Source organism: Mauremys mutica, chromosome 18 (genome assembly GCF_020497125.1).
Source record: "Mauremys mutica isolate MM-2020 ecotype Southern chromosome 18, ASM2049712v1, whole genome shotgun sequence".
Lineage (NCBI taxonomy): Eukaryota > Metazoa > Chordata > Testudines > Geoemydidae > Mauremys > Mauremys mutica.
The window spans coordinates 8,562,319-8,587,027 of NC_059089.1; the positions used below are offsets into that span (position 1 = coordinate 8,562,319).

Genomic DNA, 24,709 nt, shown 5'->3' on the forward strand with positions numbered 1-24,709 from the left:
CCCCGGCCCCGCCCCGCCCCCAGTCCAACCGCCCCTCCCCGGCCTCCGCCCCGCCCCAACCGCCTCCAGCCCAACCGCCGGCAGCGCCCGCCCCTCCCCGGCCTCCGCCCCGCCCCCAGCCCAACCGCGTCCAGCTTCCGCCCCGCGGCTCTGCGGCTCCCCGGCCCCGCCCCGGCCTCCGCCCCGCCCCAACCGCCTCCAGTGCCCGCCCCGCGGCTCCCCGGCCCCGCCCCGGCCCGGCCTCCGCCCCGCCCCAACCGCCTCCAGTGCCCGCCTCCCGGCTCCCCGGCCCCGCCCCGCCCCGGCCGCCTCCAGTGCCCGCCCCGCGGCTCCCGGCCCGGCCTCCGCCCCGCCCCGGCCGCCTCCAGTGCCCGCCCCGCGGCTCCCCGGCCCCGCCCCGGCCGCCTCCAGTGCCCGCCCCGCGGCTCCCCGGCCCCGCCCCGGCCGCCTCCAGTGCCCGCCCCGCGGCTCCCCGGCCCCTCCCCGGCCGCCTCCAGTGCCCGCCCCGCGGCTCCCCGGCCCCGCCCCGCGGCTCCTCGGCCCCGCCCCGCCCCCAGCCCAACCGCCTCCAGCGCCCGCCCCGCCTCCAGCCCAATTGCCTCCGGCGCCCGCCCCGCCCCGCAGTCCCCGGCCTCCGCCCCGCCCCAACCGCCTCCCGCGCCCCGCCCCGCCCCGCCCGGCCTCAGAGCCTCCTGGCGCGCGCGCGGGCCCGGATGGAGGCGGCGGGGCCCGGCCCGGAGCTCTCGGCGGCCTGGCACGCGCTGAGCACCGGCCTGGTGCCGCCCGCCGCCCTGGGGCTGGTGAGTGAGAGCGGCAGGGCCGGCGCCGCGTCCCCCCAACCGGGGCCCGCCGGCCCCCCGCCATTTTCTCCAGCCCCCCCCCCTCCACCCCGGAGCTCCCCGAACGAGCCGCCCCAGGCCGCGAGCTGCGCCGTGTGACTCGCGGCTGCTGCCCGGACCTCGCCGAAGCCATGTGGTGCCGGAGGAGCGGGGTGTGAGCGGGTCGGGATGGTCCGGCTGGAGGCTGTTCGGGCTCCAAGCTCCTGGGGGCAGGGAGGGTCCCCGGGCCTGGACAGCCCCGGGCACAGCGGGGCACCAGCTGCTCGGCCTCTCGGTGCTACTGCAGCAGGAATGTTTCTTGTTAATAGCTGAGCAAACCACTGCAGAAACGAGCAATCCGGAGCGGAGCTTGCCCTGGTCAGAGGCGCAAATATCCAGAATTTGCCAGGTTCGGTAACTAGGCTGCCTTGTCTCTGCTGTCCTAGGCACGGCCACCTCCTTGTCTCCTTTCAGGGACAGTATCAGAAATACAGAGCACCGGTTTTCTCATGTGTGTCCCATATTTGTGTCTGGGGTTTGTTAGTGTACTGGCCTGGCTCTTCTCAGAAATGCTGTAATTTCGTGATCTGGGAGGCAGGGCCCTCTTTAGGCCAATTCCACCAATTCCCCCGAATCGGGCCCCGCACCTAAAGGGCCCCGTGCCCAGTGGCAGAGCCACCGGGGGGTGGGGCAAGTGGCCAAGAATCCCTTCGCTGGCTAGAGGCTCCTTTTAAATTTTTACTCACCTGGCAGCGCTCCGGGTCCTCAGCGGCAGGTCCTTCACTCGCTCCGGGTCTTCAGCAGCACTTCAGCGGCAGGTCCTTCAGTGCCACCGAAGACCTGGAGTGAGTGAAGGACCCGCTGCCGAAGACTAGGAGCACCGCCCGGTGAGTACAAGCGCCACGTGTTTTGTTTTTTTTTTTAACGTGGTGTTTGTTTGTTTTTTTTTAGTCATCCCTGCTGGGGCCCCATCAAAACTGTTCTAATCGGGCCCCGGGCTTCCTAAAGCCGGCCCTGCTGGGAGGTTTGCACTTGGACACATTGCTAGCTCATGGCTTGTCGGCAGCAGGTGGGATCATAGAGCCCCACCCTGGGAGCTCCTGAGCATCCTCAGCTCCTTGCAGGATTTTTTGGGGGGGAATGCCCACTTTCACCATGCTGTTTGTTTTAGACGAGTAAGGTGTCCTGACTTTTTCTTTTTCTAATAGGGCATCACTTGGACAGCAGAGTTAAGGTAGTGCCTTTGGCTCTCTTATAAGCGCAAACTTAACTCTGAATTTCCTGGGTCTCTAAATTTTGTTTATATCCAGTTGTTCTTGAAAAGTGACAAACCAGAGAAATGGATGTCTGCCTGCATTCTAACAACATTCTTATGTGGGAATTCCCTTAGTTTGTGTTCCTGCAAAGTCAAAGATGGTCACAAGAGGGTGTCCACAGGCCTTGGGATCTCCACAGTAGTTCTGAGAGTGCCCCTATTTTTAGAATCTTCTAATTTGGGAACCAGTTCACTTTGCTTTGTCTAGAAAAATTCATCTTGTTTCTAAATCTAATCTGCCAGTTCTGAGGCTGGTCTAAGTATTTCTGCTGGTTTTAGAGGGGACATATAACAGAAACTTACATGTGCCATTATTAATGCGGACTGGCTGCCGTTGTGGCTTCCGGCTCTTAGATAAATAGGCCAATCAGCTTATGACTTCCATGGCTGCTGCCAGCAAGGAGAGCAGTTGATGCTAATTGCAGTGTTCATGCTTGTGATGTGGGCACCTTTCCATCAGGAGCAAGACTCAGACCCCAGCCTCTCCAAAGAGGGAACACCAAACAGCAGCTGGTTGGTAACCTACAGTCAATCTGACACATGTGACCCAACTACCTACTGATGGCAGGCTCCATTCATATCCTGCTCCCTGTTCTCTGAATTGATCTCTCCTGATTTGCAAAGTGCAGCGTTAGTAATTTGTTGGTGCCCATGCTTGTATTTAACTTGATTTCTCTCTTTAGGCAGCACCCAGATCCAGTTCAGTGGGGCTACTGAAGGACAGTGATTTGAAGGCTGCTGTGGAAGTGCTGCAACGCTATGGCTTGCACTCTGTCCTAGAAGAATGGTTCACTGAAGTTTTACAGACAGACCTTCAGGCAAATATAGCTCCTGAGTTCTGGAATTGTATTGGCCAGTATGAAAACACAGCCGAAGAACCACAGTGCTCCTTGCTTCTCCTGGATGCATTTTGTCTGCTCAAGTGCCGCCTAGACCCTTATCTAAACAGCTTGGACCTTCTGGAAAAATGGACCAAAATGGGCTTGCTCCTTGGAACGGGCTCCCAGATGCTGCGAGAGAAAGTCTACACCATGTTCAAAGCCATCCTCTTCTTCACCACCACAAAGACTTTCCAGGAGATGATCCAGCAGTTCTACAGCCGCACCTTCAAGATTTACATGCGGCAGTGGAAGAAGGGTGAAGACAGAATGAACGCGTGCGAGAGCAGCATGAGTGAAAACGAACAAGAGAATGATATGGAGGATGGAGGAGGAGACGGACTGCAGTGTATGGGCTGCAGCAGTAAGAAAGAGCAGTGCTGGTGTCCCACAGCCATGGAGCAGTTTCAGCAGCTCAATGAAATCCTGTGCGTATCTTAAAGGGAGGGGTCTGTTAGACAGAATGAACACACAACCCGGATAGGAGCCCATCATAGTTACATAAAAGCGGCAAAGACTTCAGTGGCACCTTATAGACTAACAGACGTATTGGAGCATGAGCTTTCGTGGGTGAATCCCCACTTCGTCAGATGTATATAATGGGTATTCACCCACGAAAGCTCATGCTCCAATACGTTTGTTAGTCTATAAGGTGCCACAGAACTCTTTCCCGCTTTTACAGATCCAGACTAACACGGCTACCCTTCCGATACATAGATTTTTAAGGCCAGAAAGGACCTTTATGATCGAGTCTGACCTGGGCAGCACAGACCAGAGAATCTCACTCAGTGGTGCTTGCATCAAGCCCATGATTTGTGGTTGAGCATATTATTAGACAAACAGGTTCTGCTGATGCATGAGCATCCCCTGACCTGGACACGGGCTTTGATTGGTGTTTTTTAAAGGGAGAGTGTTTCTAAGCGAACGATTTTCTGTCCCCCCCAAGTTAAGGTTCCTGAAGAAGTTTGTCACGTTTAATATGGAAAAATAGGAGAAATACATGTGGTGGTACCAAGGGTGCAAAGCACGGTTGCCCTTCATTACTCCTCAGATATGTATGGAGAAGGCCTGAATGAGGGGTTTAAAAACAGACCTGCTTGTTTCCCCATTAGAAATATCAGATCTTACTGGCAGTGTTTGGCTGGAAGCTGCTATAGGGGATTGGAGAACTAATGAGGTTATACCATCACAGGAGCGAATAGGACCTGAGCCCTTGGGAGGGTAATGGATTCTTAGTCTATTTAAAATCTCTTGGTTTTTATTTTTGACGCTGATTTATTTTAAGCTCCTGACAGGCCCCTGGGAGAAAAGATTTGCTAAAGAGCCAGCCCCCTCTCCCTTTGGTTGAGGGATTTGAAAGCTCCCACTCCAGTTCTCTGATCCTCTGTGCTGATAGGGAGCTATAGCTGGACATTCTGTCTGTCCCTAAGATTACTCACACAGGAATTAACAGTGTTGTATGTGTAAAAAAAATCTAACCCCCAACTTGATGTAACATTAACTGAACTTTCGTCTTTGTATGAAACCAAAAACCAGGAAGGAATGAAAGGTCTAGGAATGTGACTCCTTACCTTCTCTGCCTGGCTGGGAATGGAAAAAAACCCTTTGTGTTATAAGTTTGGAAAGGAGTTTCTTCCTTTGTAGCGTTGTTTGATGAACTTTCTGATGGCCAAAACCTGTGAAATGCTCAAAATGTTATAAGTAACATTTAATTGTATAGAATATATGTATTTTGTCTCCAGATCTGCTTTTCCCCAGTAGACTAGTGTAACAATTTGATATGACTTGGACTATATCACATTATACCATATCCTATTGTTTGGAATCCATGAGTTTTATATTGTCTCACTAATTTTCTTTCCATTAATGTCTGATGTTGTAAGTTTTGTTCTAGTTGCCCTATTTTCTATTTTTTTTCCTTCCTAAAAGATAAAAACCCCTTCCCAAATAAACACCCTGCTTACTGAGCAAACCCAATCCCCCTCAAGTCTGTGGCCCCGTTATCCAGCTAGACGTTTACACAATGCCGATCACCTTGGTATTTGAGCACCCAAGTACCGTACGATGTTGACATCTGGCAAGGTTAGAAGTGCTCCTCTGTCTGTGCTGCTGTCTATGTGGAGAGAGGCCAGTTCCTAATCTGACACATGCTAGCCAATGTGCAGTACAGACCTCTACCCCTTCCCTCCCCTGAACCCAGTTACTTTGCACTTTGTTTTGTGCTTTCCTGTCTACATGTTCTGAACGAGGCCACTGTTTATGTCTGCAGTCACAGGCTGAACTTGCTGGAGAGAGTGAGTGCTAATGCTGTCACCACCATCTTGCACAAGATGATAGAGGAGAGGATGGAGCGCAGATGCAGGGGAGAGTATGAGCGCTCGTTCCTGAATGAGTTCCAGGAGGTAAGGCCCACAGCAACCAGGAGCTGTTCTGGTGGCGGCATGTGCTTGTTTCTGTCACAAGTTAAAGGGTTGATGTCAAAATGAATCTCCTATTTGAAGAAATCCTAACTTGACCTGCCAAGCCCCCATAACTGTTGACATAGAAGCCTGTGGAAATTTCCCATTTCATAGATTCACATAGTTTAAGCCTGGAAGGGACCATTGTGATCACCTAGTCTGACATTCGGCATAACACAGGCCATTACAATTCATTGTTTCCTCTGTATTAATAATTGATTCAGGGTTATGCTGGAGGTCAGAGGAAATAATCACAATTGTCCCTTCTAGCATTCAGAACATAAGAACGGTCATACTGGGTGAGACCAAAGGTCCATCAAGCCCAGTATCCTGTCTTCCGACAGTGGTCAATGCCAGGTGCTTCAGGGAGCATGAATAGAACAAGAAATCATCAAGTGATCCATCCTTGTCGCTCATTTCCCAGCTTCTGGCAAAGGCTAGGGACACCATCCCTGCCCATCCTGACTAATAGCCATTGATGGACCTATCCGCCATGAATTTATCTAGTTCTTTAATGTACCCTATTATAGTCTTGGCCTTTATAACATCCTCTGGCAGAGATGTTTAAACTCTATGAATCTATGTACTGAGCCCAATACTTGGTGTTTGGCTGCAGGATAATTTCTAGAAAAGCATCCAGTTTTGATCTGAAGACCTCAAGAGATGGAGAATCCACCACTTCTCTTGGGAGTTTAGGGGCAATTTTTTAATGAGAGTGATTAACAATTAGCACAATTTCTAATTTGAATTGTCTGGCTTGAGCTTCTAGCTATTGGTTCTTGTTTTGCCTTTTTCTGCTAAATTAAAGAGACCTTTAGTATCTGTTTTCTCCCCATAAAGGTACTTGTACACCATAATTAAGTCGCCTCTGTCTTCTTTTTGATAAACTAAACAGATTGTGCTCTTTAAGTCTTTCACTGTAAGGATTTTTCTCCAGCCCTCAAATAATTTTTGTGGCTCGTTTCTCCATCCTCTCCAATTTTTCAGTAGCCTTTTAAAAATGTGGATCCCAGGACTGGATGCAGTATTCTAGTATTGGTCTCACCAATGCCGTATACAAAGGTAAAATCATCTCCTTGCTCCCACTCATTCCTCCCCTGCTTATACATCCTAGGATTGCATTAGCTCTTTTTGCCACGGCATTGCACTGGGAGCCCTTGTCCACTATGACCCCTCAGTCCTTGTCAGAGTCACTGCTTTCCCATATACAGCCCCCTATTCTGTAGGCACAGCCTGCATTCTTGGTTCCTAGATATATAACTTTGCACTTGACTGTATTAAAATGCATTTTGTTTGAATGGGCTTGGCTTATGAAGTGATCCAGATCACTCTGAATGACTGCACTGTCTTTATTATTTACCACTCCAGTCTTTGTCATTCACAAATTTTATAAGCATTGGTTTTATATTTACTTCTAGATCATTGATGAGAACGTTAAATAGGGTTGGACCCACCCAATCCCTGCAGAACCCCATTAGAAGCTCCCTGTCACAGGGTGACTCCACCTTGCAAGAAAGGGAGCAAGGTTGAATGCACCTGCTGCCCAGTTGGGTTTAAGGGAAGGTACCTTGAGTCTTATAAAGGGGGAGAGAGCTGCAGAGAGGACCCATGCTGCTGATAGTGTGGGGGCAGAATGAGGGCAGCCGACTTCAGCAGTGTTATTGAGCATGCTCAGTACAAGCCAAGTAACAAATTGGGGGGGAGGGCCCATGATCCTGCATGTCCCCTCATGTTGCCCCTGGACTAACAGCTGCATAATCTGGGAGCATAATGTAGTAAAATCTCATTCTGTGGGCAAGTTACTGATGGAAAGATAAGGGCGACATCATTTGATTTGTAAAAATCTACAGAATCCTAATTTCAATGGTGTCACCCTCTCTGGCAACGCAGGTGGGGACTCACTGCCCCTCAGCTCCCAGGTCCAGGTCCTCCAGTTGATGGAAACAGTGTAATCAGAAATGGGTTAGGTTGGGTATTGTTCAAAAGCCCTTTCTCCCACAAACACAATGGAACCAAACATGGCAAACCTAGAACAATTATGTAGATATATATTCAAGAAAATGTTTAAAAATCAATGTTTTTTAAATTATAGTTTACCACAGGGATGCATTGTTCACATAAAGATGCTCATCTTTGGTAAACCTAGGAAAGTTAGCCTTGACATGTAGGATTGAAAACATTTATTCATCAGTCATCATCAGTGTTGTCTCCATCTAGGGCACCATTGTTAGACATGATGTCACACTGATCCTTGTCCATGCTGCACTCACACATCTCTGTGTGAGGCAGGCTGCTGGCCAAACGTTTGCAACCTCTGGTTTTCGCACGAGCATTTGATTAGCTAAATAATTGATTCTGGAGTGCATGGTATTCACACGCAACTGGTGTGATCGGTCCATCCTCCAGGACCCATCCATGTCTGATGGGGAAGGTAGTTTTGGATGTGTTCAGCCATCCCAGAGTCATTCCACGGCTTGATAATTTGCCCTCTTGATAGCAGGTAAAAATGCATCCCATGTTGGTTGGCAATTTTTCTCCTTTTCTCTGCTTCTTGCAAAACATCCACCAACATAACTCTGCAAGTGTTGTAATGTTGGTCTTCAAATGGTAAACTCATCACATGAACGCCTCCAGTGCATTTATGATCTCATCAGGCATTCCGAGCACCTTCAGAGCAAGGAGAGAGTCTTCAGAGACTGAATCAAATGCTTTCTAGTAAGATAATATGGTCTTTCCAGCCACCCTTCCAGTAGTGCCACATCCTGGGCATGGAAACCTGGCAGTGCAGTGGCTTTTTTTGGTCTGAGTTATAGGAAAACATCTCTGAGGGATATACAGCGATTCTGTTCCCCAGCATCAGGCACAAAAAGAATCTTGCGGGAGTCTTGAGTAACATCTCACAGAGAGCACTAGAACATCTGAATCTTGTGCAAAAATTTGGAGTTTGGTAGCACCTCTCTCTGTGGCATTGATGGCATGCAAGATAATTTTAGTGTCAGCCTCCTCATGGGAATAACAAAGAAACTCCATAGAACAGTGGGAGGTAGAAGCTTTATTATGCCATGCGATGACATTCTTCGAGAAATTCTTCTCATGCTGGAGTGTTTTCTCCACAGGCTGTGGTTAACTTGTCCTTTGTGTGGGTATGAGACAGTTCTTTGTGATGTTGGAGATGTTCGTGGAATCAATGATTTTGTATTGGACTAGCGTAATACCATGGAGTCTCTTCTTTCTGGTAATATTTTTAATTGATTCTACTACATACATGTCAAACACAAGGTGGACTTCATCACGGGTCCAGTATTTTCTATGTAGCCTCATAATGAAGTGTTCAGCCAAATCTCGGCAGGTGTTAACAGTTTGTGTGTCGAGAGCTTGTACCTTAGCCATACCATCTATGATTGGTATGCTGAAAGGCCTCTGCTGGCATAAGGTATCAGTCACATTGTCAGTAGGTGCTGGCTTATGAAAAACATGCAAGATGTGCATTAGTTTGCTTTTTGCCTGGTACATAAGTATTGTTCTGTTGTTTTCAAACATTGATTGTGGCACCATGGAGAACTTGTATTTCCTAAAGTCTCACGTAGATCAACATCACACTGAGATCTGGGCATGACCAGGAGATGAGCAAACAATGACCTGTCTGCAGTCAGTTCTGTAAGAGTCTCTGCCACCTTCACTCTGATTTTATTCTTGCATTCGAGCACAGCTGTAGTCTGTTCTTGATTGGAGCCCATAGATTGATGGAGCCTTGGATAATTCTTTGGGTTTTGAAGGCTTCTTACAAGTCATGATCCAAAGTAACCATTTGACTGACATCTTTAGCTGTCTCATCTCTGAAGACTGCTTATGTCATGATATTAATAGGCTTTGGTCCATCAGATGTGGATGGATTGCAAGTGTGAGTAACCTCATCCTGTAGCTTAAAATTGCCCCTTCTTGGCATTTAACAGCGTTTAATGAGTCTGGATGGTGCATGGTTGCTTCTGGGAAAAACATCCCAGCCATGCAACCACTTAAACTTTACTTTCCATGCTATGCTCTTGCTAAGTGACTGCTTCATTCAGTTTCTCACCTGACTTAGGTGCTGAAAGTAGGTGGATGCCTTTGGGTTCTGGTTTACCACAGAAGCAGCAGTGTTCTCAGAGTGCATGCCACAGGACCTGGTATAAGGCGAGTCTCACCCACAGCTGGCACTTTTACCAACATCTTCAGCTATTTCCTGATGCTCAATGTATTTCCTCTCCAACTTTCCCAAATTCAGTTTACGGACACATTTCTTATAGCATGTAAGGTGCCACTGAGTCTTGTGTTTAACCGAGTCTTCTGCCATGGTATGCTCCAAAGATTGAGGAAGTCGTCAGTACTCATTGTTTCCCCATTGATGCCTAAAAATGATCAAGACCAAAGTAAAAACAAGGATTTTGTAATAAATTACATTTGGGTTGTAATTAATTGTTATGTAGTGTATATTATGTAACTGCGCATATAGCATGTGAATGGATTCCAGTAATTTCTGGCTGGATGCTGACAACTTAACCAGTGCCTCATTACAACTCTTTTGGCATAGTAAAGAAGGCTGATAATCAGTACTACCAAACTGCTTCTTTTTTGCTGATGGCTCCATGTGGACAGTAAGGAGGGTGATAGGGTTTGTTGTCTGGTAGGAAATGCTACAGCCATCCCTAGTGCTGTCCCTGGGGATTCCTGCTGGGGAAGAGCCATTCATTCCAGGATGGGCATCCCCATGACTTTGTGAATGTCTGAGGAAATGTAGATCTTCAGCAGGTGGCAACTTGGTGCTGCAGCATTTGGCAGTGTACCTGGGGCACATCTCAGGAGGCTAGGAAATGCAGCTCCAGTTAACGCCCCCTTCATAGGGATACACGTACTTCAACACGCGTCTCTCTCTCATATGCAGGTCTTGGAAGTCATCTTTGCTGCAGGTCTGGCTATTGACTTGCGACGATCTCGTAGGGTACATGGTTAGTGGCTGGGCTCAGAATATAGCATGTCTGCTGGGCACATGAGATCTGTTGTGTTAGTAGGAGTGGTTTGTGGGATCTGTCTCATGGTGTTTCTGTGGTTTATTTCAAATTTGGCTGCATCTGCTAACTCACTCTCCCGATGATGCTGCCTCTAGCTGCACTGCTGGCTATTAGGGACCAGTGATCTCTAGTCGGAGCTGGGTCTGGACCATGGCAGAGGGCAATGCTCTTCTCAGGTGGCTAGCGTGGAGTTGCGTGCCCCAGGAGCCTGCTGTGAATGTCATAGACTCCAAGGCCAGACGGCACCATTGAAATCAGCTAGTCTGACCTCCTGTATAATAAAGGCCAGAGAACTTCCCCAAAATAATTCCTACAGAAGACCTTTTGCTCCAGTCTTGATTTAAAAATTGTCAGGTGATGGAGAATGCACCATGACCCGTAGTAAATTGTTCCAGTGGCTAATTACTCTGACTGTTAAAAATGTACACTTTATTTCCAGTCTGCTGAAGGTGTGTGGGATGGTGGCTGGCACGGTTGGGTTGTGTGGCTCTCTCTATTGTCCCTCTTGTTGTGCAGTGGATCGAGAAGGTGATTGGCTGGCTTAGCAGAGTGTTCCTGCAGGACAGCTCCATGGCCAACTCCACCCCAGAGGCCAGCAGCACCCTGAAGCGCTGGAGGTGCCATGTCCAGAGGTTCTTCTACCGCATCTATGCCAGCATGCGCATTGAGGAGCTCTTCAGCATCATCCGTGGTGAGCACGACCCCTGCGTGCTGCCCAGGCCGTGTTGACACTCTCCTCTCCTCTCCTCTCCTCGCCTGCCAGCCCAGACCTGCTTCGTGGCCATACAATCCTGCTTTCCCCTCCCTATGTGCCCTGAGGCATCTTGTGCTCTCCCATTGCCTCCTTATGGGGCCTGGCACCCTCTCTGACTGCTTGTTTGGTTTGTAGATTTTCCAGAGTCAAAGCCAGCTGTGGAGGATCTCAAGTTCTGCCTGGAAAGAACCAATCAGAGGCAGCAGCTGCTCAGCTCCCTGAAAAGCGCTCTGGAAATGCGGCTTCTCCATCCCGGTGAGTGTTTCATCCCTTGTGTCTCCCCCAGGGACTGGGCATGGGCCCGGTCCCTGAAGGGGGTGTGTGAGTGGGGATATCCTGAAGAGCACCTCTGCCATGGCAAGGTGAGCATGTGGTAACCATGTCCCTGCCCCCTCCGTGCTAGTGTAGGGGGGAGGGATAGCTCAGTGGTTGTGAGTTCAATCCTTGAGGGGGCCACCTAGGGATCTGGGGCAAAATCAGTACTTGGTCCTGCTAGTGAAGGCAGGGGGCTGGACTCGATGACCTTTCAAGGTCCCTTCCAGTTCTAGGAGATTGGTAGATCTCCAATTATTACCTATATATTACCTTTAGTGCGCTCTTGGATATCCGTGTGTTGTAGGAATGCTCTGTCCCACACCTCAGGTTCCCCTTTTCTCTGCAGTGCCGCAAGGAACCGAGTTAGAAGGTTGTCTTTGGTCAAAGGCTTCTCCAAAGTGCTGCATGGGCTGAGCGCTCAGTCCGGGCTGAGCGCTCAGTCCGGGCTGAGCGCTCAGTCCGGGCTGAGCGCTCAGTCCGGGCTGAGCGCTCAGTCCGGGCTGAGCTGGTTTTCAGTAGCTCCCATGCAGCTTCCCTGGTTGGACTCTGCTGCCCAGACACATGGAGCGCTGTCCCTCCATCTGACCAGGGCACTGCAGCAAGCACCTCTCCTCCACCTCTCTGGATCTAACTAAGGCTCCCTTAGGGCCCTTCCTGGGTCCGAGCTTTGCTCTCTGCTCTGAGACTCTGCCTGTTCTTCCCCCTTTAGGAGTCAACACGTCGGACATCATTACTCTCTACATCTCGGCCATCAAGGCCTTGCGAGAACTGGACCCCTCCATGGTTATCCTGGAGGTGGCCTGCGAGCCCATCAGGAAGTACTTGAGGTAAGTGTGAATGGGACAATTTAATGAATCTTCTGATCTGCCAGTAGATTTCAAAGCTGAAATCTAACCTATCAAACTGGCAGATCTAGTTTAAATGTAGCCGGTAAAGGGATAGAATTTAATTAGGGTAACCCCTTTTTAATGAGTCCAGGGAGCGCTAGCTTACTAATTTTAAGTATCAGAGGGGTAGCTGTGTTAGTCTGGTTCTGTAGAAGCAGCAAAGAATCCTGTGGCACCTTATAGACTAACAAACGTTTTGCAGCATGAGCTTTCGTGGGTGAATACCCACTTCTTCGGATGCTTGCATCCGAAGAAGTGGGTATTCACCCACGAAAGCTCATGCTGCAAAACGCTTACTAATTTTAAGCTCTAGGTTCTTTTATCTTGTACAGTATTTCTCAAATCAAGACACTTGGTTATTCTTAGCCAATTAACAGTTTATTAAATTCACAAAAAACCACATCAGTAAACAATCATCGATTAAGCGTAGATACAACAAACATTCTAGGCATTGTGATAGACCCAGGCCAGTTGGGAACAGCAGAATAGAAGGGAGAGATACTGGCCACTGGATAAGCAGTTTTCTGTTCTCTGAGTGACCAGAGCAGGGGCTGCTCCAGGTTAATGAGAACACCTGACTCCAATTAACCTGCTAAGAGTCAGGTGAGGCTGTTAAGCACCTGACTCTAATTAAGGCCCCTCTGATGCTATAAAAGGGCTCACTTCAGTCAGGCCAGGGGGAGCCAAAGGAGAGGACGTGCGTGTGAGGAACTGGGAGCAAGAGGCGTGCAAGAAGCTGAGAGTGAGTAGGCAAACTGCTGGAGGACTGAGAAGTACAAGCGTTATCAGACATCAGGAGGAAGGTCCGGTGGTGAGGATAAAGAAGGTGTTTGGAGGAGGCCATGGGGAAGTAGCCCAGGGAATTGTAGCTGTCACACAGCTGTACCAGGAGGCTCTCAAGACAGCTGCAGTCCACAGGGCCCTGGGCTGGAACCCAGAGTAGAGGGTGGGCCCAGGTTCCCCCCAAACCTCCCAACTCCTGATCAAACACAGGAGGAATTGACCTGGACTGTAGCTTCTACCAGAGGGGAAGATCTCTGGGCTGTTTCCCAGCCCACAGAGTGAATCTGTGAGGTGAGCAAATCAGCCAGTAAGCGCAGGACCCACCAAGGTAGAGGAGGAACTTTGTCACAGCATGTACAGAACACACATGCAGTCCTGTGATTAACACAGATCTATTTTGGGGCCCAAGCAGCTGGACTTACCATCTCAGGCTATTGACTCTTTAGCACTCTAATACTTTTGTCCCATTTCCAATAATTCACGAGGGAATAAGGACGCACTTGACTTAAGGCATGACTAGGAATGGGATCCCTGCTGCCTGAATTGTTTGGTACGAAGGGGACTAATTTAAAACATCAAGGGCAGTTTCTTAACGTTGTTGTGTAAGTTTTTCTTAGGCCAGTTTGCTTGGTTTTATAAAGGAGGAATACGCATATAGCATTAGTTAGTTAAAATCCAAGGATGTTTATTTGAGGTCTCATTAGAAAGAACGTAGCCCCAACAAAATGGCTCTATTAGTCATGTTAAAGATCACAGCGAAATACAATCTCTAAATGAAATCTCATCACTTTGTAATCCTGGTAACAGTTGCATCGGGAAATGTCAGTTTGGTCATGTGGCTGGTACAGGTGTCACTAGCACATCTGGGTTCTGCAGCGTATTTGTGGGGTTCAGTCAGAACTCTAAGTCCTGTGACGCTGGAGGAAGGCAGCGGCTGTCTAACAGCGTCCGTAGAGGACTTGACCATGCCCAGTTATCTACACTGGGTAGTCCCAGCACTTCCTTGCTATTTGTGGGGGTGTCTCTGCCCTTTTGTGCACCTTCTTTAATCTCGCTGGATGAGGGAAGTCACAGACCCCAACATATTCAGGGATACTCCCTTTCTGTGGCCCCTGCATAGAAGGGGGTGGTAAGTCTACAGTGCTGCCAAAGATCCAGCACCAACGTAGGGAGGGTTGGGGAAATCGCTCTGGCTGGGTGTCTGAGCCCTTGGCTATGCTACACAGTTTTGCCAACAGAACAGTGGAAGTGTACACATTACAGTGCTCCTCCCACCAACAAAACTCCTGCTTTGCCAACAAAATAAAACCACCTTGACAGGAGGTATAGAGCTTTTTGTGGCAAAGTTAGATCGAAAAAGCGTCAGTGTAAACACTGCATTCATTAAATCACCGTTACTGGCCTCCAGGAGGTATCTCACAATGCCCACCATGACTGCTCTGCTCACTGTTTTGAACTCTGCTGCCCTGCATTCAGCTACACAGGCATGTGCCCCTCCCCTTTCAAAGCCCTAGGAAGCTTGAAATTCCTCGGTGTGGAGAGCTCACATAGCTACTGCCCAGCTGAGCATGCGGGCTCCTGGCAGCAAACACATTCCTGCCTGGTCTACAGGGAAGGGGGTGGATCTCCTTGGTTTGTGGGGAGAGGAGGCTGTGGGAGAATCAAAACATTAATGCAGAATCCTGCTCTCTGGGCTAGGACCACAGCAGCAGGCAGGCAGCATGGGCTGCTACTGGGTGTGGGTAAGAGACTCGTGCTGTGCGGAGCGGGGATGGAGGTGGGGGGGGGGGGCTGATGTCAGGGTGTCCCCCTCCCCCTGCCGGTGGTGGTGGGGGAACAGAGGGACACCAGCTCCTGCCTCAGGATTGGCTGCTGTCTGAACTTAGAGACAGCGCCCCCGCGCACGCACGCACTCACTCACTCACTCCCTCTCCTCCCCCTCAGCAATGTCAGTTTGGTCAGTTTACCAAGTGCTACTTTAAAAAGTGATTTACAGTATGTTACTTTTCGGGCACCCACAGCAATCATTATTAGGTTCATAGCACAGTGCAAACAAACAGTGCCAGGCTCAGCACACTACAGCAACACACATTACTATGGCTCAGTGTTAAAATACTCCTTCAAGGCCTCCCTCAGCCGAATAATCGCCCATTGGGCTCCTCTTGTAGCCTTGTGTTCATAACACACATCACAGTACTGAAGAGCAGTGCAGGATTCATGCTTTCTGACAGAGATGGCTGGGCTGCAGGTTACCAGGGCAGTTGAAAAGCAGCTGGCAATCTAGTAGGATGCCCATGGAATGATGGGATTGAGAAACCTTCCTCATGTGATGCTGTACCCACCCCATGTGGCATTGCAAACCCGTCCCAATGGCCAGTTGTACAGTGGGATCGCTACCCACAGTGCACTTCTCTCTGTGTGATGCAAGAGATGCTATTGTGGCGGTGCTCTGCTGATACAAGAAGCACAGTGTGGACATGCAGCAGCGGTTTAATTACAGTGGTGGCTGTACATCGGTGTAACTTGCGTTGACAAAACTCTGTAGTGTAGACAAGGCCTCGAGTCAGGCTCAGCCTGTCCGTCTTCCCTGGAGTCTGCTGTACTCTTCTCTGGGTTGAGGTAAAGGTCTCCAAGCTAGGAGTTCTGTCTGTCGCTTCAGGGCTCACTCCTGCAGTCCCCTGCTTCGGGCAAACCTGCACCTCCTGCCCCTGCTAGCTACATCCTCCTCCCTATCATACAAGACTGACAGGGCCAGAGGGACAGAGCCAGCCCCTACCACCAGGACTTCTCTGGCACTTTCCTCTCCGGTCTGTACGCCCCGTCAGAGTGTCCATGGGAGCGTGGCTAGTTCTGGGCTCCTGCACAGTGACCTCAAGTTTTACACGCTGTTGCGGGTTAGTTGGAGGAGGGCAAGTCTGTTGTTTTTATTGGACGCTTCCTAATGGCTCTCAGGTTTTAGCTGTTTCTGTGCTACTTCCATCGATACCCAGTAAATGGTGCTGATGTACAGTAAACTCCTCTGATCCTTTTCTTGTTGGAGGGTTTTTGTTTCTTTCATTTCAAGCATTGTACTGCTGTATGACCCAGACTGTTAACTGGAATGACCCCCTCTTTAAGCAATGGTGTTTATTATTGCAAAGCTATGCCCTGGTTCGATGCTCATACCTTTCAATATTCTGTTTTGTGCCATACAACTCAGAGATTGCAAGGCCAGAAGGGACCATTGTGATCATCTAGTGTGACCTCCTCTCTAACACAGGCCAGAGACCTGCCTCAAAATAATTCCTAGAACAGAGCTTTTAGAAGAACATCCAGTCTTGACTGAAAAATTGTCAGTGATGGAGAATCCACCATAACCCTTGGTAGATTGTTCCTATAGCTAATTACTCACTGTTAAAAATCTACACCTTATTTCTAGGTGAATTTGTCTCGCTCCTAGCCATTGGATCACGTTAGCTCTTTCTCACCTAGATGGAAGAGCCTGTTATTAAATATTTGTTCCCCATGTAGGTACTTAAAGACTGTAATCAAGTCATCCCTTAACTGCCTCTTTCTTAAGCTAAATAGATTGAGCTCCTTGAGTCTGTCACTATAAAACATGTTTTCTTATCCTATAATCGTTCTCATGGCTCTTCTCTGAACCCTCTCCAATTTATCAGTATCCTTCTTGAATTGAGCACACCAGAAATGTACACAGGATTCCAGCAGCAGTCGCACCAGTGCCAAATACAGAGATAACATAAGATTCCCCTGTTTATGCATCCCAGGTTCATATTAGCTCTTTTGGTCACATCATCACACCGGGAGCTCATGTTCGGCTGATTATCCACCACAACCCCCAAATCTTTTTCAGAGACACTGCTTCCCAGGATAGAGGCCCCCACCCTGTAAGCATGGCTACATTCTTTTTTCTGAGGTATATACATTTACATTTAGCCACATTAAAATGCATAATGTTTGTCTGTGCCCAGTTTACCAAGCAATCTGGTCCTCTTCGTTAGTGACCTGTGCAGTTTATAATTTACTACTCCCCCAGGTTTGTGTTTGCCAGGTGTACATCTCATGCCAGGCTGGGCTGTGCTTACTCCTTTGCTGATCCCGCCCCTTTCACCTCCTGCTTTCGGACAGGACCAGGGAGGACACGGTGCGTCAAATTGTGGCGGGTCTAACGGGTGATGCCGAAGGGTCTGGTGACTTAGCCAATGAGCTCTCGAAAGCTGACCCAGTGACGCTGGAAAATGGCCAGGAGAGTGACGATGACATCTCGGAGCCAGAGGACTGGCTGCCTGACCCAGTTGATGCTGACCCAGGTTAGACACTAGGATCAGAGCAGCTGCAGCTACCCCCATCCTGACCTGAACATTCCACAGCCCATGACTTCCTCCTTGTTCCCTTTTGTGGTGTTGAGTGAGCGCTGCTCGTCCCCAGGCCTTCCATGGGGCAGAGCCTGGGGAGATGGGAGTGGGGGTGGGCTCTGTCTCTCATGTTCTGGTCTGGCATGTCTTCTTAGGGAAGTTGAGTTCCAAGCGCCGCTCCTCGGACATCATCAGCCTGCTAGTGAGCATCTATGGGAGCAAGGATCTGTTCATCAATGAGTACCGCACGCTGTTGGCTGACCGTCTGCTGCACCAGTTCAACTACAGCGCTGAAAGGTGAGGCCTGCACTCGCCCCCAGGGTCGGCACGGGAGATGCCCCAGCCAGGCAGTCCCAGGAAAGGCCTTATCTGATGTGAGGCTGTCTCTGCAGTTCTGGGTTCCCAGCCTGAAATCCGTGATCTCACCCACTGAGCTGTGGCTGTCTACTTGGACACTTGTCATTGGAGGGAGGCTGGAGTGAAATGCCTCTGGCTTTGTGTGGCTAGCGCCAGGAAAGCAGCATGGGCCATCAGAGGCAGGGAACCTGGCAGTGTGGGCCAGGATCTTTGGACGGGAAGGTCAGCCACAGAGCTGAATCCCTGGCCTCTCAGTCTGTTACAGGCCGTCCTGGGCCCAGCTGGCTGCACAGCCTGCCCTGTGTAGCCCTGAGACGCTAGGAAGAGGACGCTGTGCTGCTCAGCGAGGGAAGAGAGTTGGAGTCCAGGGAAGAGGGCAGGCTTTGCCCCTCCCCAGGATCCTCTTGGCTCCCTCACATCAGCTTCAAGGGCCCTGAAGGCCTGCAGAGGCTGTTATGTGGGGAGGCAGCATTGCCCAGTAGGAAGAGCATGGGACTGGGAGTCAGGACACCTGGGTTCTGTCCCCAGCTCTGCCTCTGACTTGCTTGCTGATCTTGGGCAAGTCACGTTGGTTCCTCCACCTATGGAATGGGGCTAACGAAAGCCAGACGCTCTGGCATGAATGGCTGGCAAGGGGGCCAGGTGTGCTGCTGTGTTGTTAGTTAGGGATGGCAAGGGCAGGTACAAACTGCCAGCCCAACGGCAGCAGCCTCAGGCTTGGGGGTGAATGCCCTGGATGTGGGCGTGTCCCTCCTCACTCAAATGCCTGGTACCATCCGCCTGAGGTAGCCACTCCCGGCTGTGCTCTGTGTGGGGGACTCAGCTTCTCTTCCCAGGATCTTGCTTGTGAGCCTCTGCCTCTGTCGTTTTCAGGGAAATCCGCAACGTGGAGCTGCTGAAGCTGCGATTTGGCGAAGCCCAGATGCACTATTGTGAGGTCATGTTAAAAGTAGGTTCTTGATGATCCAGTGCCAGGGCTTGGTTCATGCTCCACAGCACGTCTCAGGGTGTCACAGAGAATGGCAGCCAGGGGTGGCCTGTGGGACGCTTGCCTTAAATCTGAGTCCATCCCTTGGAGAGGGGCCTCTGGGGGTATTGCAGAGTAAGGGGGTGCCTTTTGGAGTGGGACAGAAGCAGCGTGGGGAATGGGAGGGGCTCCCTGGGACTCTGGGTGAGAGATGGAGGGGGCTCCATGGGGAGTGGGAGTGATGTGGGGGGTCCCAGAACTGTGGTCAAAGTCCTTCCATATTTTGAGCCATTGAGTGGGTTGGGCTGGTGAATCTGGGGCTGTCATCCCATCTGTCACTAGAGCAGGTACAGTAGAGGCAGCAACTTGGCTGCAGGTGTGGGGCGATCCCCGCTTCTTCCTGGCGGTCTGTGCTAAAGCCTGTCTGGTGTTCTCCTCAGTGGATAGTGGGGACAAACGGCCATCTAATGTCCACATCCTCCCCTGCCATGCCCCCTTCTCCAGCTCAAGTCACTTCTCCTTTGTGATGGCCGTGACCTCTGGCCTGCTGTGGGGCCCAGCCCTGGCTCTGCCTCGGAGCCTGGCCAGGAGAAAAGCAGGCACTTTGAGCTGGGTGCTGTGTCCTGCCTCTCCCCAGGATATGGCTGACTCGCGGCGCATTAACACCAACATCCGTGATGAGGAAGAGAAGCTCCCAGAAGAGGAGAGGCCCCCATTTAGCCTTGTTGCTGTCATCCTGTCTAGCGAATTCTGGCCGCCGCTGAAAGAGGAGAAGCTGGAGCTCCCCGAGCAAATCAAGGAGGCCATGGAAGCCTATTCCAAGAAGTATGAGAAGTTAAAGGTGAGGGAGCCCTGTGCTCTGTCTAGCTAGGGCAGGGGATGCCTTGCAACTAGCACCCATGAGAGAGAAAGCAGAGTGGGGCTCCCTCACCCTTGGCTTTGGAGAGCCTGTTCCACCAGGGGCTGCAGAGCGGGCTGAGAAGCTGGAGGCAGCACGGTGGATAATTTGAAAGAGAAATGGCTGATTGCTGCCAATGCTGTGTTCTTGGCCCTGCCAAGGTGCTGTTTCTCCCCATCTGGTTCCACTTGTTGCCTGCATCCCTGGCAATGTACATCTCCTCCTGGGTCCTTAGGCTTCTCCCTTCATCTCCAGCAGCCTGTAGCCCTTTGTGGCACTGTCCATGCCCCTTAACCAGACCTGAGCCGAGGTGGAGGCTCCAAGTCCCTTCTCCTCTGTGTAGAGATGAGGGGTTCTCATCTCTGTGGAGCCAGCTGCATGGACTTACCCAGCCTGCTGCGTGCCAGGCAGAGCAGAGAGCAAACGTTAGGAAGACCAAAGAGGCCTGCTGGCTGAAGCCAGCCCTGCACAGTGGCAGTGGTTTAACAGAAGGGGCAGTTTTATCTACATGTAGCAAACCTGGAGCAGCTGTGTGTGTGGATGCTCCCGTATCGATTTCACACAGCTTAGAACAGTTTAGCTGGTGTGAATATATTCTACAGGCACAAGCTAAACCAGTAGAACCTGTTTAAAACCATTATAAATGTTCACACATGAGTGCACCAGCTTAGCCAAAGCAACTGAATTCAAAGCAGTGAGAGATGTGTGTGCCCGGAAACGCAGCTGGTTCCCATAAGATAACCTCCACGCAGCGGCCTCAGCGTGGGGACAGCATCTCATGAATTCAGTCCCCACTGCCCACCCTCTTGCTATCTGCGATCCATTTCTGTCTCAGGCTGGGAGTTGGCTGGGGCCGGGGGCGGGGAGGGGCGGCGTTCCTGGGATCATTGTCAGGCCAGCCAGCGCGTCTGTGTCTAGTCTTCCCCTAATAGGCCTTCGCTGATGGGGAGGGGAGATGCACATGGTGTGGGGTGCCAGTGCCCTCCCCACCTCCAGGAGACTGTCTAGGGAGGAAATGCCAAATAGCCTCTGTCCAATGGTTTACGTCCCTGGCCCAGTGGGCAGAGCTCTCAGCCTACAAGGTGATGCCCATTTCCACCTTGCAGAGGCTGTGTCACTCCTACCGGAACCCTGCTCCCATTGAATAGCGCTTCTGGACAGAAACGAGCCCCTCTGCCCCAACTGCCCTCAGGCCTTCTTCCCAGTCCAGCCCGAGGAGGAGAGCAGTACTGGGTGACGCAGAGCCAGGGTTGGAAAGGGAGGGGCAGGGCAATGGCCTGTATGGGGAGGTGGGGGCCCAGAAGGCTGAGCAGCTGTTGGGGACGGGTAGCCCAGGGGGGCTGTGCCTGTGTCTGGTGGGAGAGCAGTGGCTGTGTGGGCTGAGCGCGGTGCAGGCCGCAGGGAATGGCAGTCAGTGTGATAAGTCAGTGAGTGACCTGTCATGCATGTGAAGTGTGAGCCGCTGCTGCTGCTTCTTCCAGGCCATGAGGACTCTCAGTTGGAAGCATCACCTGGGCCTGGTGAACCTGGATGTGGAGCTGGCGGATCGCACTGTCTCCCTCTCCGTGTCTCCTGTGCATGCAGCCATCATCCTGCACTTCCAGAGCAAGAGTGAGTGAGGCCAGGTGGGCCCAGCCACATCACTGGTGTGTTCACCACTGCCCTCTGCTGTGCAGGTCAAGCCACTTCTGCTCACACAGACCTAACACTTCGAGAGCAGATCCAGAGCCCACTCGATCTGGCCATGGTTCCTCTACTCTTAGTGCTGCTCCGAGAGAGGCCTGTTCACCTGCGCAGCAGCTCAGCGCACAGCCTGCTTTCAGGAACACATTGCGCAGTTACCCTCAGCTACTCCTGCCCACTGGCAGCTCCTCCCTCAGTTCCCGCCACATCTGCCTGCCCCCTCCCTGCTCTCACGCCCTGTCCCCCAGCTCCCTTCCTCTGGTGGTGCCAGTTCAGTGCCATCCCAAGTGCACAGAGACTGCCGCAGTTCCCTCTGAGTAGCCTGTTCAGTGACTTTCTAGGTTGGGGATATTTGGAGGCCTGGGTTGGACGACTGTTGAGATGAGGGGACGTGATAGAGGAGGTGAATCTGACTCTTGTATTCAGTGAAACTACAGAGCAGTAATGCTGGCACTGGTGAAGGGAAATCCTTTCACACAACGCAATTAGCCCGAAGAACTCATTGCTACAAGAGGTTAGAGAAGCCAAATGCTTAACAGGCTTCAGAAAAGGCCTGGCCATGGATATGGATAACAAGAACCTCCACTGTTGCATTAGAAGGGCTAGAATCCTGCATAGGCATCTAAGCTTGCCCTTCACGTACAGGGTTTGGGAGAAACATGATCCCAGAATAGCCCACCATGGGGATTCTTGCCCTTCCTGTGCAGCCTGGTTCGACGGGAAGTTGCTGCTGGGGACAGGACATTGGGCTAGAGGGAGTGCTAATGTGATCTGCTCTGGCAGTGCCTGTGCTGATGGTATACACGCTCAGGCCTGTGTGGTGGCAGTGTTATCTTGATGCTGGGCTGGGCATTACTGGATTGAGTCCAACTCCCATACCAGGGAGTGACTCTACTCCTCCTTGTGGTGCCTGTGGTCTCCCTCAGGTACGTGGACGCTAGCGGAGCTGAGTGAAGTGCTGAAGGTTCCCGTGACATCGCTGAGGCGTAAGATGACCCTGTGGCTGCAGCAAGGCGTCCTCCGTGAGGATCCCCAGGGCACATTCACAGTGATTGAGGAGGAGCAGAAGGATCAGGTGGAGAAGGTGGTTCTGATAGACAGTGATGAAGAAGGCGACTCTGCCATGGCATCACAGGCTGACCAGAAAGAGGAGGAGTTGCAGGTACTTTCCTGAGCACCTTGGGTGTTTCCAGAGTGGGAAGATCCTTGCCATTCCTTTGTGTGGTGGTTTGTTGCTCTGTTCCAGTCACTCCCAGTTAGCAGAATGACCAGTCTGGGGTGAATGGGGCTAATGCTCCCACCTCAAGGCTGGGCTGTGAGGCACACGCTAGGAGCCAGCCATACACCGTTTCTCCAGTCTCTGGAGGGACTCTGCCCCAGAACCAGCTGCGTTCAGAGGGTCCCGAGAATTCCTGAAAGCAGTGACAAGCCAGCTCCTCTGGCTTGGAAAGGCCACTGTCCAGCCAGAGGTGCCTTGGGCCATGCCCTGGGCTCCACCATTCTTTCTGGGTTCCTAAGAAGGGGTGTGAAGTCCAGCAGCCACAAAGCATCCTGTTGGGGTCAGGCATTAGGGATTCTGTGGGCACTGGGAGAGGATAGAGAGAGCTGCCATGGAACATGGAGGGACTCAGCCTGCACTTGGCCACTGGCAGTTGTTAGTGCACTGCCGGCCAGAGCTTGTTCTCCAGCGTTGTCCTAAAACGCCTAGTGCTACTGTTAGCCATTGACCATGCAAAGGGTGGGTCTGTATGGCTCCGATGCAGCAGAGTGCAACACATGCACGTTCAGCCCTGCAGATCCCTTTCATGCAGTCTCAAGGTGTACATATGCTCCCAAAGTCTCTGTTCCCTGATTTGTAGTGAAGCATGTGGGATGCCAGGGTTGGGGGTGTGGTTGGGATTTACCCCTGCCTTTGTGTCCCCCTGCAGCTTTTCTGGACGTATATTCAGGCGATGCTGACCAACCTGGAGAGCTTGTCCTTGGAGCGGATTCACAGCATGCTGAAGATGTTTGTGATGACGGGTCCGGTGGTGACAGAGATTGACATCCAGGAGCTGCAAGGCTTCCTCCAGAAGAAAGTCCGGGACCAGCAACTCATCTACTCCGGTGGTGTCTATCGCCTGCCTAAGAACTGCAGCTAGCATGTGAGCCTCCCCACCAATCCCTGAGCACGGTGCTCCCTTGCAGCCATTCTGCCTGCATTCAGCACCTCCGTTAAACTTGCTTCAGGTGACATCCAGGTGCCCCTGTTAAGCACAGGCTCTGCCTCTCCGCTGGGTCGCTGTGGTTTCTGGGATGCTCTTTCTCCCCACTGGCTGCCCTTTGTGTGGCGGTAGCTCAGTAGTACTCTGGACTGAAGCACAGTGCGCCTGGAGAGGTCCTTTGAGCTGGGCCAAGCAGAGGGGCTGGTGCCAGCAAGCCCATTTTGTCCTGTATTTTGGTGTCTAGGGTCCATTTCCCCGGTTAATAAAAATGCTAGCCGTGTTTCTCTTAGAATGCATTGACTCCTTCTTCCCTTCTCACCCCCCAGCAGAGCCCTCTGGAATCCCCTCTCCCTGGGCTGGAGGAGCTGGTACGGCCTGAATTCCAGTGTCTGCAGGCCAGGCTGCTCTCTGCTCTCACCCGGGCCTCCACACAGCCTGTGCTGGGGGAGATGGGCTCTTGGCTGGAAGAGCCATCTGGGTCCTGTAATGTGTCTGGAGCAGCCTCCTGCAGCTGGCTGTGGTGACTGAGGCCCCACTTAAGGCACGTGTCTTGGCATATGCAGAGGAAAAGTTCCGTGCAGGCTCACCACTCTGCAGGACTCTCCCAGGGAGCGTGGGGCTGACCATTCAAACCGGGGGGGCGGGAGCCATTTCAGTCTGCAGCGGCCGTTGGCCTATGGCACTGGGTAGCAAGGGAGCAGGCATTAATTGGCCAAATGCGACCCTACGGTACAGATATTGGGAGTCACTTGGTGGTGTAGGCTGATCATGGGGAGAATCAAATCCAGAACTGTTCAAACAAACAGCTTCTTGGAATCCTGCTGTTCTTCTAAAGTGTGTCATTGTGTATGAAACCCACTCCAGGGGCGTGTGAGCAAATGAGATCGGAATCTAGAAACAGCAGTCTCAGTTGGGCTGCATTGTGAGCATTCCCGTGGGCCTGCCTCCCGCGAAGACACAGAGGGCAAGGCAGCCACAGTCATCCCTC

The 24,709-nt window shown here is 51.5% G+C and overlaps 1 protein-coding gene across 1 annotated transcript; it reads left to right on the top strand.

Moving 5' to 3' along the window:
• The first annotated feature begins 655 nt into the window (after positions 1–655).
• ANAPC2 (anaphase promoting complex subunit 2) lies at positions 656–24,010 on the top strand. Its single transcript, XM_044992231.1, has 13 exons — positions 656–800; positions 2,817–3,439; positions 5,281–5,413; positions 11,035–11,209; positions 11,408–11,527; positions 12,297–12,414; positions 17,386–17,567; positions 17,768–17,909; positions 18,843–18,918; positions 19,574–19,777; positions 21,316–21,445; positions 22,444–22,679; positions 23,446–24,010. Exons 1-13 carry the CDS (start codon positions 714–716, stop codon positions 23,656–23,658), a joined length of 2,439 nt encoding a protein of 812 aa, XP_044848166.1. The 5' UTR covers positions 656–713; the 3' UTR covers positions 23,659–24,010.
• Positions 24,011–24,709: the final 699 nt, after the last annotated feature.

What these genes read in the sequence shown, in the direction of transcription:
- ANAPC2 (XM_044992231.1), top strand. Translation starts at nt 714, where the DNA reads ATGGAGGCGGCGGGGCCCGGCCCGGAGCTCTCGGCGGCCTGGCACGCG. An exon ending in CCCATCAGGAAGTACTTGAG is followed by an intron (nt 12,415 to 17,385) that starts GTAAGTGTGAAT and finishes GCTTTCGGACAG; the next exon opens with GACCAGGGAGGACACGGTGC. An exon ending in AGAAGTATGAGAAGTTAAAG is followed by an intron (nt 19,778 to 21,315) that starts GTGAGGGAGCCC and finishes TGCTTCTTCCAG; the next exon opens with GCCATGAGGACTCTCAGTTG.